The sequence below is a fragment of the Cajanus cajan genome, chromosome 8 (assembly GCF_000230855.2).
Source record: "Cajanus cajan strain Asha chromosome 8, NIPB_CcT2T_4, whole genome shotgun sequence".
In the NCBI taxonomy this organism is placed as follows: domain Eukaryota; kingdom Viridiplantae; phylum Streptophyta; class Magnoliopsida; order Fabales; family Fabaceae; genus Cajanus; species Cajanus cajan.
In genome coordinates, this window is record NC_138524.1 from 11,780,350 (window position 1) to 11,797,337 (window position 16,988).

At 32.7% G+C, this 16,988-nt stretch overlaps 3 protein-coding genes across 4 annotated transcripts; 2 read left to right on the plus strand and 1 right to left on the minus strand.

The window, feature by feature from the left end:
* Positions 1-589: 589 nt before the first annotated feature.
* Positions 590-2,357, plus strand: LOC145950643 (uncharacterized). Its single transcript, XM_083062006.1, has 2 exons — positions 590-2,025; positions 2,214-2,357. Exons 1-2 carry the CDS (start codon positions 882-884, stop codon positions 2,222-2,224), a joined length of 1,155 nt encoding a protein of 384 aa, XP_082918132.1. The 5' UTR covers positions 590-881; the 3' UTR covers positions 2,225-2,357.
* A 3,661-nt stretch (positions 2,358-6,018) lies between these two features.
* Positions 6,019-7,022, minus strand: LOC109812775 (uncharacterized). The gene has a single exon (XM_020376824.3). It carries the CDS (start codon positions 6,948-6,950, stop codon positions 6,216-6,218), a length of 735 nt encoding a protein of 244 aa, XP_020232413.1. The 5' UTR covers positions 6,951-7,022; the 3' UTR covers positions 6,019-6,215.
* Positions 7,023-9,096: 2,074 nt separating this feature from the next.
* On the plus strand, positions 9,097-12,728 carry LOC109812754 (Protein with RNI-like/FBD-like domain). Of its 2 annotated transcripts, XM_029274270.2 has the most exons (4): positions 9,097-9,587; positions 9,960-10,299; positions 11,999-12,172; positions 12,267-12,728. In XM_029274270.2, the coding sequence occupies exons 1-4, from the start codon at positions 9,244-9,246 to the stop codon at positions 12,567-12,569; spliced, it is 1,161 nt and encodes a 386-aa protein (XP_029130103.1). In that variant the 5' UTR covers positions 9,097-9,243; the 3' UTR covers positions 12,570-12,728. The 2 variants fall into 2 exon arrangements, with proteins under 2 accessions (XP_029130103.1, XP_020232379.1); XM_020376790.3 differs by having other exon boundaries at positions 9,101-10,299; positions 12,267-12,725.
* Positions 12,729-16,988: the final 4,260 nt, after the last annotated feature.

Genomic DNA, 16,988 nt, shown 5'->3' on the forward strand with positions numbered 1-16,988 from the left:
CTACTTGCCACTTTCATAATCACAAAAGCAATGAGCACCAAATAATGGGTAGGAAAATGCTGATAGCTACGAAACTAACAAATACAAAAAACAAAAACGAAAGGTATTGATTGGTTATTTTTCACACTCATCCTCCTATATTCTGTCAAATGCAAACTGCTTGCTAGTTGTTTCTTTGAAAAAATAGAAATTTGTTTCTTTGAAAAAATAGAAATGTGTTACTCTCTGTCATTCTTGCAACAAAACCTGGGTACCAAATAGTAGTCGTGTAATGGATAACTTGGTATCGATCCACGCCAAACACATCTCAATTTACTCGGTATTTCTTGAGAAGTGCTGGTGGTTCACTCCTACTAACATACTGTGCTCTGAAAATAGATTGATTGAATCATCATTTTATTCTAGTGTATTCTAGTACGACACACAAGTAAATGTTGTCGCAGTTACCACCATCTCAAAAAATACATTATCCAATAAAAGGAGTTTATCACTCGCATCACATTAAACAAGGTCACACCAGAAGCTCATAACCCAATTGCTGGAGAGAAAATTTAAATCATCTCAAACCAATTAGGATCTGTTAGAGAGTAATATGGAAAATATTACTCTTCTTTTGTCTTTTATCATTCTGTTATTTCATTAGAATATTCTAGTTGCCACCTGTCCTATTTTGTTATGGTTTGTTATTTTGTAATCATCTCTTGACAGCTGTACCAGCAGGAGGTAGCTTCTATAAAAGGCTCCTTTGTATTTCTTTACAAGCAAGTCAAATGAAATGAAAATATACCCTTCTAATTTAACCTTTTTCTCTGATCCTCTCTGACATGGTATCCACAGCCAACAGCTTTACAGCAAAACCCTAATTCTTTTCTTTTCCTTCTATGGCAATCGTTAATCTCCACCCTTCCGCACCCCAATATTTTTCAACCGCCATCGCTGAGAAACTTGATGATTCAAATTATCTTCACTGGCAACAACAAATCGAACCTGTTCTCAAGTCGCATAAGCTTCAACGGTTCGTCGTTAATCCTTTGATTCCCTCCCGCTATCTAAATGATGATGATCGTGCCATTGACAAGGTCAATCCTGAGTACGAAGCTTGGGATGTTCAGGATCAGATGTTGTTGACCTGGCTTCAACCAACTTTGTCAAAATCAATTCTCTCTCGTGTCATTGGCTCCGTTCACTCCTATCAAGTCTGGGAAAAGATTCATGAATATTTTCACACGCAAACGAAGGCATGCGCCCGTCAACTCCGTACTGATCTTCGTACTACTTCTCTTGATGGTAAAACAATGCACGAGTTCTTGTCTCAGATCAAGAACATTGCTGACGAACTTGCTGGCGTAGGACATCCTGTTCCTCTTGACAAATATGTTGATGCGATTTTAGAAGGTTTACCACAAGATTATGCCCCGGTGGTTTCTGTTATTGAAAGTAAGTTTGCTACTCCTCCAATTGCTGAGGTTGAAGCTCTTCTTCTTGCGCATAAATCTCGCAGCAATAGATTTCGCAAACAATCCTTCTCTCCTTCTATTAATTACACTCATGGGTATGCTCGAGGCAGTGTAAATCGTGGCGGTGGCAATAGTGGTCGTCGTGGAGGTAGTTCTGGCAGAGGTCGTGGAGGACGTTTTGCAAACTTTCAATGTCAGATTTGCTTAAAATATGGTCATACCGCCAATATTTGCTTTTATAGAGCTGATGCAAATTATCAACCTCATGACTCTTTGGTTCTATATGATCCTTTGACTCTGCAACCTGTGCAGTTCAATCCCTCTCCATCCATCACCAAAACCTCTAATACTTGGGTGAATCCCACCTCCAAGCAACCCAGTCAAGACACTAATGTCAACTCAGTCACTCCCAGTGCTATGCTAGCTAATACTTCTTCTCAAGGTGCTGTCAACTCTACTTGGATCCCTGATTCCGGTGCTTCCTTCCATGTCACTGGTGAGCCTCGGAATGTACATCAGCTTGGTCACTTTGATGGCCCAGACCAAATTTTCATTGGAAATGGTCAAGGTTTGCATATTAATGGTTCTGGTTTCTCCTCCTTCTTGTCTCCTATTAAATCCAATTTTTGCTTTAAATTGAACGATCTTCTTCATGTTCCCTCCATCACAAAAAATTTGTTAAGTGTCAGTAAATTTGCCAAAGACAATTTAGTGTACTTTGAATTTCACTATCATTGTTGTTTTGTGAAATCTCAGGTGATCAATGAAATCTTACTTCAAGGAGTAGTTGGTTCTGATGGACTTTATTCCTTCTCAAATTTAGAGCTTCAAGGCCCCTCTGTGTTGGTGTCCTCTTCAATGGCATCATCTGTTGATCCTGCTGTGTCTGCTTGTCCCAATGCAGTTTCTAATTCCACTACAGCAAATAAATTTTCTGATGTATCTCTGACTCCTAGTTCTCACACTTTGTGGCATATTAGGCTTGGTCACCCCAATTCTCATGTTCTTAAACTTGTTCTTAATCATTGTAATATTGCTCCATCTAATAGAAATGTTTCTGAGTTTTGTTCTTCGTGTTGTGTAGGGAAGTCTCATAGACTTCCTTCTCTTGTTTCTGAATCTGTTTACTCTGCTCCCTTAGATTTAATTTTTACTGATTTATGGGGACCATCTCATGTTGTCTCACATTCTGGTTATGTTTACTATGTTTCCTTCATTGATGCTTTCTCTAAATTTACATGGATCTATCCTTTGAAATCAAAATCTGACACTTTATCTGTCTTTCAACAATTTAAAGCTATGGTTGAACTTCAGTTAAATACCAAAATCAAAAGCATCCAATCTGACTGGGGAGGGGAATACAGATCCTTTACTGCCTTTCTTGCAACTCATGGTATCACTCATAGATTAATTTGCCCTCACACACATCATCAAAATGGTGTAGTGGAAAGGAAACATAGACACATTGTTGACATTGGCATTACCCTACTTCATCATGCTTCCTTACCTCTTACTGTTTGGGATTATGCTTTTTCAACTGCAGTTTACCTAATTAATAGGTTGCCCACTGCCTCATTGAATTTTGACATTCCTTTCACTGTTTTGTTCAAACAAACACCAGATTACAAATTTTTAAAGACCTTTGGATGTGCCTGCTTCCCTTTCTTAAGACCTTATACTACTCATAAACTTGATTTCAGATCCTAGGAATGTGTGTTTCTAGGGTATTCAAATTCTCACAAGGGCTATAAGTGTCTGTCTGCTTCAGGAAAAATTTACATTTCAAAGGATGTGATTTTTAATGAAACAAGGTTTCCTTACCTTGATCTTTTCCAGCACACTTCCACTCCAGTACCCTCCCCTTCTCAATACTTCACTCTCAATCCAGATCTGTCTCCTCCATGTTCTCATACTACTGCATCCTCTCTACCTTTTATTCCTGTTTCAGAGACTAGTAATCATAGTGGTCAAGATAATATTTTATCTGTGTCACCCACTGTGTCACAGTTCAATTCCACTCCTTCATCCCCTGTGTCTTCTACTCCCACCAATACTGTTTCCAGAACTATTAATAATCATTCTATGCAAACCAGGTCCAAGTCTGGGATTTATAAACCGAAGATGCCTCCTTCTTTATTTTTGGCTCATAGTGAACCGAAAAATGTCAAACAGGCTCTAAGTGATCCAGATTGGTTTTCTGCCATGAAGCAAGAATACTCTGCTCTTTTGCAAAATCATACATGGGATTTAGTTCCCTTACCCTCTCACAGACAGGCTGTTGGGTGTAAATGGGTATTTCGGGTCAAAGAAAATGCAGATGGGTCTATCAACAAGTTTAAAGCTCGTTTGGTAGCAAAGGGGTTTCATCAAGTTCATGGTTTTGATTTTCATGAGACATTTTCTCCTGTTATTAAACCTATCACCATTCGCATTATCATTACTCTTGCTCTTACTTATAATTGGCATTTATTTCAATTGGATGTGAATAATGCTTTTCTTAATGGCATCTTGGAAGAAACAGTTTACATGGTGCAGCCCCCTGGATTTGAAGTTGAAGATAAGTCTCTTGTTTGTAAGCTCAACAAGGCTCTCTATGGTCTTAAACAGGCTCCCAGGCAGTGGTTTGACAGACTTAAGTTCACTCTTCTTCAATTTGGTTTTCAGGCTAGTAAATGTGATCCTTCTTTGTTCATGTACAAGCATCAAGATCAGATTATCTTTCTTCTAGTCTACGTGGATGATATTATCATTACTGGCAGCTCTTCTCAATTTATTCAGCAGATTACTGATCAACTTAATTCCACATTTTCATTAAAACAGCTAGGCCAATTAGACTATTTCTTGGGCATTGAGATCAAACATTTACCTGACAAGTCCCTTCTCATGACTCAAAGCAAGTACATTCGAGATCTTTTACAGAAAACCTCAATGGCTGAAGCTCATCCAATTTCTTCTCCTATGCTCTCTGGCTGCAAATTATCCAAGTCAGGTGCTGATTTGTTTCACGATCCAACACTTTATAGGTCCGTAGTTGGTGCTTTGCAATATGCTACTCTCACAAGACCTGAAATAAGTTTTGCAGTCAACAAAGTTTGCCAATTCATGGCCAATCCCTTGGATTCTCACCGGGTGGCTGTGAAAAGAATCCTCAGATATCTTAAGGGTACTCTTTCTCATAGTTTTCACATGAAATCTGCTGTTCTTGGCAAACCTTTTTCCATTACAGCTATGTGTGATTCTGATTGGGCATCTGATATTGATGACAGAAAATCTACCTCTGGTTCTGCTATCTATTTAGGACCTAATTTGATTTCTTGGTGGTCCAGAAAGTAGCAAGTTACAGCTCGATCCAGCACTGAGGCTGAATACTGCAGTATAGCTCACACCTCTGCTGAATTAACCTGGATTAAGGCTCTGTTACAGGAACTTCAGGTTCCTTTTTCCACTCCTGTTCTCCTCTGTGATAACCAAAGTGCAGTAGCTATTGCTCAAAATCCCGTTTTTCATAGTCGCACTAAACACATGGAAATCGATGTCTTTTTTGTTCGAGAGCAAGTTCTATCCCAGCAGCTTTTGGTTTACCACATTCTAGCTTTGGATCAATGGGCAGATGTATTGACCAAGTCTCTTTCTCCATCCAGATTTCAATTTCTTCAGGACAAACTCAATGTGAAGAGTTTTTCTAACAAACCTCCACCTTGAGTTTGTAGGGGGGTGTTAGAGAGTAATATGGAAAATATTACTCTTCTTTTGTCTTTTATCATTCTGTTATTTCATTAGAATATTCTAGTTGCCACCTGTCCTATTTTGTTATGGTTTGTTATTTTGTAATCATCTCTTGACAGCTGTACCAGCAGGAGGTAGCTTCTATAAAAGGCTCCTTTGTATTTCTTTACAAGCAAGTCAAATGAAATGAAAATATACCCTTCTCATTTAACCTTTTTCTCTGATCCTCTCTGACAGGATCAGACCAAATCGTTACAGTAAGTGCCTAAATAACCAGAACAATTAGAATTGGGTATGGTGCATCAGCCATTCATATGCTGTAACTATTGAAGGAAGAAGTAAAAAACGCACAGTAATATCAGTATCTCAATTTTTGTTCCAAGTCAAGTTCCCAAATGCCATATAATACAAATCTACAACTTGGTAAAAAAAATAATAATAATAACGGAAAGAACTAAATAAAATCATTCTTATAACTCTGTAAAAGAAACTAATATAAATTAATGTCCAAAAACAGTCCCAATAAGAATAAGTGAAGGTCTTTACAAGTTGCTTACATAACATTGACCTAGATCATCTCTCAAACTTTTATCTCCAGTTACACTACCTCATCAAGATCAACTACTATGCTTCTAGAGATCCTAAAGGTCACAGATTCTCAGACATCCAAGTTTCTATATTAAAATTAAAATAACAAAATTTTAACATAGTTCAATGATGAGCTACAACAATAATTCACATAACAAAACTTTATATAAAACAAAATTGGATTCAGATGATGCAACAGTGAACATAACCCAAATTCACTAAAACTTTATCTAGTGCACACATGAAATCAAGTAACAAATAGAATTCAATTAGAATACGTTCACAGCATAAACGATTTACCTAATCATGAACTCACATGTAGGATAGCAAATTAGTTAATGATGTAAAATTCTTTACACTAATAACATAACAAAATTACACTCTAACAAATATACATACACAAAAAATAAATGAAAAAATAAGAATTAGCAGGAACGAATGAAATCAAGAAGAATTCAGTCTAGTTCTCATAAGAATACCGGTCATTCGGATTCCACTCAAGGAAACATTATGCGACCAAACAAGCTTCGAATTCCTGAAGAGCTGAACGACCTCGTCGGCCTCGTCGGCGGAGCACTCCGCGACGAGTACGAAGCAGGCGCCGCCGGGGCGGACGACGCGCTCCATCTCGGCGGCGAAGCGCGCGGGGAAGAGCGCCTCGTCGAAGCGCGCGGTGAAGGCGAGGTCGAAGGCGGCGTCGAAGAAGGGGAGGTTGTGGGGGTCGGCGCGGGCGACGAGCGGCGGCGAGTCGAGGATCTCGACGGCGGTGACGTCGTGGACGCCGAGGGCGGAGAGGGCGTCGGCCTCGTGGCCGGCGCCGGCGGAGACGCAGAGGACGCGGGAGTGGTTGCGGAGGAGGGGGAGGTCGCGGAAGAGGAGGGAGAAGGAGCGGACCTTGGCCGCCCAGAGGCGCGTGGAGCGGAGGCGGAGGGCGCGCTTGTGGGCGGGGACGTGGAGGCGCGTGGAGAAGTCGCAGGTGGAGCCGGGGAAGCGGAGTTGGCGGTGGGGGACGCACGTGTCGGGCGTGCGGAGGAAGAGGAAGAGGAGTGTGAGAGAAGCCACTACGATCGCTGCGCACGATAGCCTCTTTAGGAATTTGTCTATTTCTGTGTCCATCTTTACTCTCTCTTCTTCGCCCGCTTCATCCCTTCTCCATGATCTCCTCTTCTCGGATCTCATCTTCTTAGCTTCACTCTACGTTTCCATCATTTCACCTTTTTCTTTTCTTTTCTTTTCGCTCTATATTAAATACAAATACCGATATATATATTTTATGCATCTACACTCCACAGCACTAGAATTCAAATATTTAATTTTTTTAAGATGTTTTAGATATTTTTATTTTAATTTATGTTTATTGAATATATTAGTGGGGAGAGGTAGTTATGTATTTAATCAAAGAGACTGTCAGTGTAAGATTTTTTTTACACTCACAATCAATTATATCTCTTAATTGTGTCATAGTAAATATGTTTACATTAATATGACATAATTAAGAGATATAATTGGTTGTCAGTATAAGTTTACATATGATTATTAACTCTTAAACAAAATAAGAAAGAGATAATGAGATAGATTATTAGTTAGAGATTTGTCGGAAAAAAAAAGGAGAAAACATAAATTAAATAAAAAAATAGTAAGAGATAATAATTTGAAAGTAATTATAAGTGTAAAATAATTCAAAAGTTTATACACACAAAAATAGATTATCCTTATATGTTTATATGTGTGTTATAATGAATACTTATTAAACTCTTATATTGCTCTTTGTATTGAATGAGAATACTTCTTATGAAAAAAATTACAAGTTTTTGGATTATTTTTTTATTCACGAAAACAACTGGGCATTGTCTTTTATAGTTTTGATTCTCGATAGCGTGCAATTTATAATAGTAATATTACGAATACATTAAAAAATATTACATATAATAATATATATAAAAAATGTTATAAAAATATAATATATGTAAACATAAATCTATTTGATATATAATTATTTATAATTTTAATGAATGAAATTTAATTATATATATTATTTTTTATTATAATTTATATTTATATTTTTTTAGAAATATATTAACATATATTATGTTTATAATTTAAGTAAAAATAATTTTAATAATAAATATTGTATATTATTATAAGATTATAAGATGAATGTATTGCATGACAATTTTTTTAGTGATATAATTTTATTTTTTTCTTCTTTTAGATATGATATTTGAATACATTTTATACTTTAATATTTTTCTTTCATCATATGTTATCATTAATATTTTTAAGACTATAAATAATTGTATTTACAATTAAATGACCTTGTTAGTTTTTTCTTTTATTGTTGGAAAGAATAATTAATAGGACTTATTTTTTAAATAAATATAAAAACAAAAACGTCGAATTTTATTATAAATTTATTAAAAATATTTTACAGCATGTGAATTGATAATTAATATTTGTAATATTGGATTTTAAAAAATATTTTTATCTTTCCTATAAATATTTTTTTATTAATGTTTGATATACTACCAATGTAATTAATATTTTGGAATATATAATTATAAATATTTCAAATAAAATTTGATACTTGTATTTTTATTAGATAATTTTAAGTTTTGCAATTCTGGCAAAGTAATTTTGGCCCTTGCCAAACAACTCTGACTCCGTCCCCAGTTGTAACCTGAGTTTGGTGGTGGGAGTTGAGTGTAGAACTATGGAAGCACAATGATCTTTATAAAAAGGTTTTCAGGCAAAGGAGGAGATTGGGTTGAAGGAGAAGAAAGTGAAAAGAGAAAAAAAAATTATTGGTTAATTTATAAGGAAGAAAGCAATAATTCAATTCAGATATACAATATATCTTTGGCTCTCTGAATTAATACATGCAAAAGAAAGACAGTGACTTCTAACATTAAAATCACATAACATTATATACTTAAAAAGAGGTCTCATCCAAAAACTATGCCAATAAGTTGTAAGTTTTGTTTCTTGCTCCATTTAAATTGTTGCTTTCCCTGTAGAAATCAGTACACACCATGGTTCTAGGTAATATGAAGGAAAACATATAAAGAATCATTCAACAAGAAGAAAATTCATGATGGTACGAATGAATAAAAATTGACGATGATTGTTGCCATAAATGGAACTCAATGCGTCAAGACAATAGGTGAGGCAATGAGGGTAATTAAGTAAAATTATTAACAAAAGAAAAATGAAAGAGAGGGGTATATATATTTAATAATTAGTTGGGTATATATATTTTACAATTGCCTTTGTTAAAATGAGGTTAGATCCGAGTCTTTAGACTTTTTTTAATAACAGAATAATGTCTCAAATCTAAAACAAACTCTCCTATTTACCTGTGTTTACTTTTGAAAAGTTCAAAATCTGATTAACAACAAAGATCCTATACTAACACAGGCACAGAAAAATCGATATCATCATATAACTAAAGAAGCAAGCACAGGGAGATGATGCAATGGAAACAAGATCCGCAAAACGCAAGAAGATGGCTCAAATAGTAGAGAACGACGCTAAAGCAGCCACGGATCGAATCAGTGATCTCCCTGATGCAGTTCTTCATCATATTCTTTTCCTACTTCCCATAAAATGTGTTGCTCAAATGAGCATTCTTTCTAAGAGATGGAAATTTCTTTGGTCCACTTTTCCCGACCTTGACTTTAGAACCCTTAACCCGTTTGAAATCTCTTCAAAAAACGTTAAACTTTTGGAGTTTGAAAAGCCTAGACAACCTTTGGATTCATCACGAATGGATTTCATCAACCAAGTTCTCTCTATTCGTGACAAGCACTCAGATATTAGGTTTCTTTGTTTTCGTGCGCGTTTGAGTTTTTCGCGATTAAATAGTTTGATTCGTAGGGCCATTAGGCATAACGTTAGAGAACTTGATATTGAAGCAGCCACAGTGTGTACAGATGATTACTTCAATTTTCCTAGATGTGTTATTGGGAGTGAATCTTTAAGGGTTTTGAAACTAAAATCGGGTTTTCGTTTGCCTCCATCATCAGTTATGAGACACGGGTTCCAATCTCTCCAATCCTTGTCTCTTTCCCTAGTCATTTTGAATAATCAACCTTCTCTCCCTGATTTGTTCTCTAAATCATCCTTCCCTCTCCTTAAAACTTTGAATCTTGATGCGTGCTTTGGGTTAAAATATCTTCATGTTGGGTGTAGGGCTCTTGAAGATTTGAACTTAGAGAAATGTTATGAGCTAGAGGGTTTGGATATCTCATGTGCAAAGCTTGAAAGAATAAAATTGGTGAAGTGTTTTGATGGCTATAGTGACAAGAGTTGGGTAAAGATCAATGCACCCAAGCTTGAGCAATTGTCATGGCAACATAATGCAGTCACTGACATGACAATTTTTGAGCATTCGAATTTGTTGGATGAGGTCACCGTTGGTTTCTTTATATTGACTAGAGATAATACTTCGGGTAAGCTTCAAAGTGCCGTTGATTTCTTGTCTGGACTGTCTCATGCACGTTCCTTGTCTCTTGAAAGGCAAACTATTGAGGTAAACTTAGTGATTTCCTTAGGAATGTGTTCTCTATAGAAATGGTTCACAATCAAATATGAAACTTTCCAATACTGTGTTGTCTTGTTCTAGAAATGTTGAATGTCTTGTGGAAGAGTAACGTTGAATTTAATATTTGGTATTATTACTGATCTAATTGCAACTCTTTTTTATAGTTTGTCACTCATCTATCTATAAATCAATGCATGCATATATGGAAAAAGCTATTGCATTGTGCAAGAAAGAAAATAAATATTTTGTTTATCTTCTTTATGCTCAACTTTTTTTCCACAAGTGCAATATTTACAACTCATTATATGCCATAATCCCTTGAGTTTTTAGATTCTGATATCACCCCTACATATCACCAACAAGCTAGTAATATTATATTCTCTTGTAGAATTTTTTTATTAATCTCTTAACATTTTATAAAAGGTATTAAATAATAAAATGAATTTGAAATGTTTTGATATACTTTCGTGACCATAAAACTTACGAGAAAAAAAATGCACTGATAAGTTATGTTTGTTGACTATAATAATAATTATCCTAAAAATTACATCAAAATTGATTTCTAATTGATTAAGAATATAAATTTATTTGTACTAATAGAATTAATTAACTGAAAACTTAAATACAGTTGTTTATCATATAAAAGCTTAAAGTGAGAAAAATGTATCTAAGTCTCCACTGCAGTGTAAAAAAAAATCTTAGAACCCAAAAAATGTGTGAGATAATGCTCTTAGGAAAATACTGAAAAAAAAGTTTGATACAAAGCCATTATAAGAATACAAGGGAAAATGACATCGACTGAAAACCCACTACAAAAAATGTTCCATATAATGACATACAAAAAGTGTCACTATAGGTATAATATATGTAGGTATATACCTATTTGACATATAGCTACATACAATTTTAGTGTTGATTTTGAATGAGATTTAACAACATATTTTGTGTGTCACTATAGTCTATACCTACACTCTTTAACAATATACCAACATATATTACATTTATTGTGTGGGTAAAAGTAATTTTTAGTGACACGTATTGTGTCACTATAGGGTGTGTGTCGCTATACGGCAATTTTCTTGTAGTGACCCTTGCATCCATAGCCTCCAAAACAAAGATAATCCTCCAAATAAAGCTCTTTAGTGTTTTTAGTACCACTCTTCAATGAGAAGTAGGGTTTCATTTTAGTGAAAGATATTAAGATATAAAATTTTGATTTTTATTCAAAAATAACATAAAAATATATACTCATGGTACTATTCTATTCTTTCTTTATTTTATAGATTTTTATTTAATTTATTACATTATATTAATCATTTACTGATTGAAGTTAGCTAGCATTAATGTTTTTCTAGTCTTTATATATATATAAAGAAGGTACTAAAATATGAAGATAAAATTTTATACAAATTACTAAATTCCTCATTGTTTTAGTTTTTCTAGTTTTTAAAATTGTATATTCTAACTTGTAATTTGATATATATGCATATAGTATCAACAGATTCTCTCTATTTTTTCCTCTCATGATTATGAGAGATGGGTCATATTTGATGAGCAGAATCCAAAATTCATTATAAATTTGTGCGGATGATCTGATATACATCACAATAATTTCCTTGGTTTTGAATTTTCCTTTTTCGAAGTGAAAATAGATTTACAACCTTTCCCTCCCTTTCTTTGGTTGCAGATTCTATCAAATAATCACCTTCTCATTCAGCCATTTTATAATCTTAAATATTTAGAGTTGCATACTGGTTTCAACAAAAGTAATGTTCCGGGATTGACATGCCTATTCAAGAGCTCCCCCATTCTCAACACTCTGATTCTGAAGATCATTCACGAGTACAGGATTGAAAGAAAAGTAAGCTATATTACCGTATATTGTTATTTTAAGTTTGTTCATTCATTCAAAGCATTGCACTTTATCAAAGTTTGATTCTTCCTTCATCCTTCAGGAATGGAATAGAGACTTATGGGACATGACTATCACTGAGGGAGAGCAATATTGGGAGTCTCAGATCAGAACTCTCGAGTCTTTTCTACAACACTTGAAAGTGGTGAACATTCACGGGTTTCTTGATTATGAGAATGAAGTAGCACTAGCAAAATTTCTGCTCAAGCATGGGAAGGCCTTAGAAGAAATGGTATTATACACAGGACATTGCAATGCGAGAGATACTCTTAGGCGACAAAAAATAAGGTCACAAATGATGGGATTTTCATGGGCTTCTTCTAATGCAAAAGTGGCATTTCAGTAGGTCACCCAACATGTTCTCACAAAATCTCTATACTTTTACAATTATAAAATCTTTATTTGGGGATCTGTTATTTGTTTATCTTACACATTCGAGTAAAATTAATGGCAATTACTATCTTATTTAAACAAAAGAGGCATACTTGCTTAATTGATGAGTTTTTTTTTTGTCTGATTAAATGTGGCGGATGTGAATTTTACATTAAATTATTTTATTTAAAAATAAAACAAATTTTGTGTACCATTAGAGTAAGCCCGCCCAAATAATTATTTATTGAAACTCACATGAAAGAATCTAACAACCATATAACTATCAAAACAAAGAAACTAACCATCACCAACTCTATTAATTTCACCCTTTTTGACACTTTCTTTTGCAATCGAAATGGTAACTACAACAACAACACACATGACAAATTCGCAAAGTCAAAGAAGCATTTAAAAGCCGAAAAGAAAATTTAAGTAAAGGAAAACAGACAAACTAGCATCCCAAATAGAGGTATCGAGGAGATCTCAACAAATTCCTGAAAATTTAGCAAAAGGCATCTTAACTATGGCAAGGTACTCCTAGTTGTTATCCAAGTACTTATTATCTATGTCTATCATGTTCATCTTAAATTCAGAAATTTTGTCTTGCGCTATAACACACATAATTCTTAATCAAGAAATGTTGAAGTGAGAGAGAGAAAAGAAACACACTAGGAGTTCAAACATGAAAGTAATGTATGTCATTGGCTTTGATGACGAGGATGTCGTTGTTGGCAGCGTAGTTGAGCATCTATTATGCACATATTTGATATACGTATCAAATACATATCTTGATATGTATAAATATTCATAAAATGTAATTAATATGTAATTGTAATTTTGATTAAAATTTATAAACATAATAAATATATAACTGTAATTTTGCAAATTCAAAATAAAAAACATACTTCTTGTAAATTACTAAAAACAAAAAAAAAATTATAAATCATTTCATCATAAATTGCTTCTTATTATTTATAAATAAAAATAAAGTTATCAATTTCATTTTTTTTAAATCATCAATAAATAAGAAAATTTTTGTTTTTAGTTCATAAAGAGACAATATTTTTATATTAAACATTTTATATTGTGAAATATGCAAGAAAACTAATACTTTCATTGAAATCTTTCAGTTACATATCAGTTCAAAGAAATTGTTGTTCCTTAAATTAAGGAAATAAAATAACAACTAACTTATCCAAAGAAATTGTTGTTTCTTAAATTAAGGAAATAAAATAACAACTAACTTATCCACGACTACTAGATAAAACTAGAAAAATCTAAGATTCCTAAAACGTGACCAAGAGTAACAAAATCCAATCTCAAATAAATAGGACTTTGACTTAGAGACAAATTGAAGGAAGTCAAAGAACACTTAAAGAAAGAATGAAAAAGTAGTTCAACAACAAGATTATAGATATGTTTTTTAGAATGCGTATTTTTTTTTTGTAAGTATGAATAATAATTAAAGTCTATAAAATTTTTATTTTCTAAAAGTTTGTTTGTTATTCAAATTATTAATTACTAATTTTTAAGTCTTTTCAAACATTTATATAGGCTATCTTCCATTAGAATCAATAATATGTCTAAATCGAATGATAAAGTTGAAGCAGTTCTGGGAAGATTCTTTAATTTAAAATGCTTATTAATAAAAATGTTTCAATTTTACATTAGTTTTTGTTTATAATTTATTATGAAATAGTGTTTTGACTTTATTTAGAGGTTAAATATTTTATTGTTTGCCTACATACAACAATTGAAAGATTATGTGTTATACATTTAAAGATAATATAAATTAGCATATATCAATGTTAATAACTTGTATACAAATACTCTTTTAATACTTTAATCTTTGAAAATTTTATATACATTTTTATATTTTACTTAATTATAACTTTGACACATTACTCTGTTTTCAGGAATGATAATTGAAGCTTTTATGTTTTAAGTGATCGCAAGTGATGTTACTTGTATTAGGTACGTATGTATATCTAATACATTATATAAGGATAATGATTTAGTCTTCATATTATCAATTAACTAAAATATTTGTGAATAATAGTTAATTAATAGCTTTTTGTGTATGTATGTCATGTTTTTTGGGATGGTAACATAGGTACTTGATTTGATTTTGATTTTATTAGTTAGTAATGTCGTATTTTATAAATGTCTAGATGAATTTATGTTTGACATGAAATTGCAAGAAAGGGTATGAGGATTTAAGTAGAAGAATAATATATTAATGTTATATATAAATTGGTCATTTTGTCTTAAAATTAAGTAAATAAAATAAAATTTAAAACTAAGAATGAATAAGATGACAAAGTTTTAGAGCAATTAATGATTTTTATATCATTAATATTCTATTATAATGCTTCAAAACTGAATATTCAACATCCAATATATATACATACATATATATATATATATAAATTTTTTATTTGTTTAACTCACTAGTTTTTGAATGTTGAACTCAATTACATGTTTAGGGACATGTTAATTAGATAAAACATTTTGGGCACCTGAATATAGTCATGGAGGATATATAATGTCTGAAAGGATGATCATAGTGACAACAATTTGATACAATTTTGTTCATTGAATGAAAACCACAACTTAATATGCCATATGGATGTGTTTGGTGTGAGAATATGTGGTTGGTGTTACTTGGTGAGTTTTGGATGTTTGCATAAATGCTTTTTTCATGACTATATTATAGCAGGATCACGTAAATTATGATAATACTTCTATGCTTTTCAATTTATTTTTTGATTATTTGCTTAAGAAAAATATGTCAAACTAAAACTATATTTATGTTCAAATTGCAAGTGAATGTGTGTTGATTAAACTATTATAGGGGGAGTAGTGCAAAAAGAAGAATCCATTGATGTAGAAAATAGTATTGTTGATTATATGTTAACTAGTTTCTTTTTAGTTGAAACTTAAACTTTAGACATTAAATCATGTAATGAATGATTTATTCACATTTATAATATGTTGTGTATATATTTTGTTGATATATGATGTATATATATATATACACACACTTTAATATTATTTAAATTTGATCTAATTTTAAATAGTTGAAATAATTAAATTAGGTCTATTAATATTAATTTTTTAAAATAATGTATAATTGTTAATAAAATAAAATTTTATATATATATATATATAATTTTATAATGATGCATAATATTGTTAAAAAATGGTAATTTATGGCCACGATTTTTGTTATTAAGAAAAATTTTAATCGATATTATTGAGAAAAAAACACTTTATTGTAACAACTTTAATTCTCAACAAAAGATATTTTATTATAACAAATTTAGTTATTACGAAAATATATTCAATTGTAGCGATATTAATTGTTAAAAAAGGTTATATTATTTGTTGAGATTTTCGTTGACATTAACTTTTGTTCTTATCATAAATCATTTTAACTCTGACAACGAACTCAAACACGGCAAGTATACCGGCCGTTCAAGTAGTAAATTTAAATCGTATCCATAGGGACTAGTAGGTAAAATAAGCATTTAATGACTATTTGTGACTAAAGAATAATTCTAATTTTTAATAGATTGTCATGCATTTGAAATTTAGATTATGACTATTGGAATTTCAAAACTACAATATAAATTGTGTATGTGGAAAGGATAGAAATAGTATTGTGATTTTGTAAGATTGTGGGGCCAGATATCACCAAACGTCACACTAATGAATCTTTGTTCTCTTGTTATATTCATTGCCTAGTCAACCCATAAGTTTACTCAAACCTAATCCCTTAGAGCAAGAGCCTAGGTGCAAGTAATGAATATCAATTCCTTGAGTATCCAATACATACACCTGTATTACGGGTTAGGGTTTAAGACTACTAATTGACCAAGCTCCATTCCTAGATATATTTTCCACTAGATATTTGTTTTAGAGCTAGTTCAAAAGGTTATTTTCCAATACCCAATGAACTTTATATCAAGCAAAGGAGAATCAATCCAAAGCAAGCATTAAGACACTAGTGGAAAACTAGTATATTACGTCACCTCTTTAACGTCAAAAATACGAAAATCCGACGTAAAAAAGACGCGGTGACATTTTTGTAATTTTTGCAAACTTTTTTACATCGGACCTGGTATGGTTTGACGTAAAATGTCAAATCTACGTCAAATGTATGTTGTGTCCGACGTAGATTTGACATTTTACGTTGGACCCTACCAGGTCGGACGTAAAAAAAGGAAGCGAAATTGAATAAGAGAGTGCGAGACACACCACACGCATTCACTCTTCATCACTTTTCATTTTTTTCTCTGTAAACCCTCTCCCTTTCCCTTGTTACTGAATCGTTTTTTTATCTTTTGCAGAGGGGTGAACTCTTTGTTACTCATTCGCACACTGTTGCAGC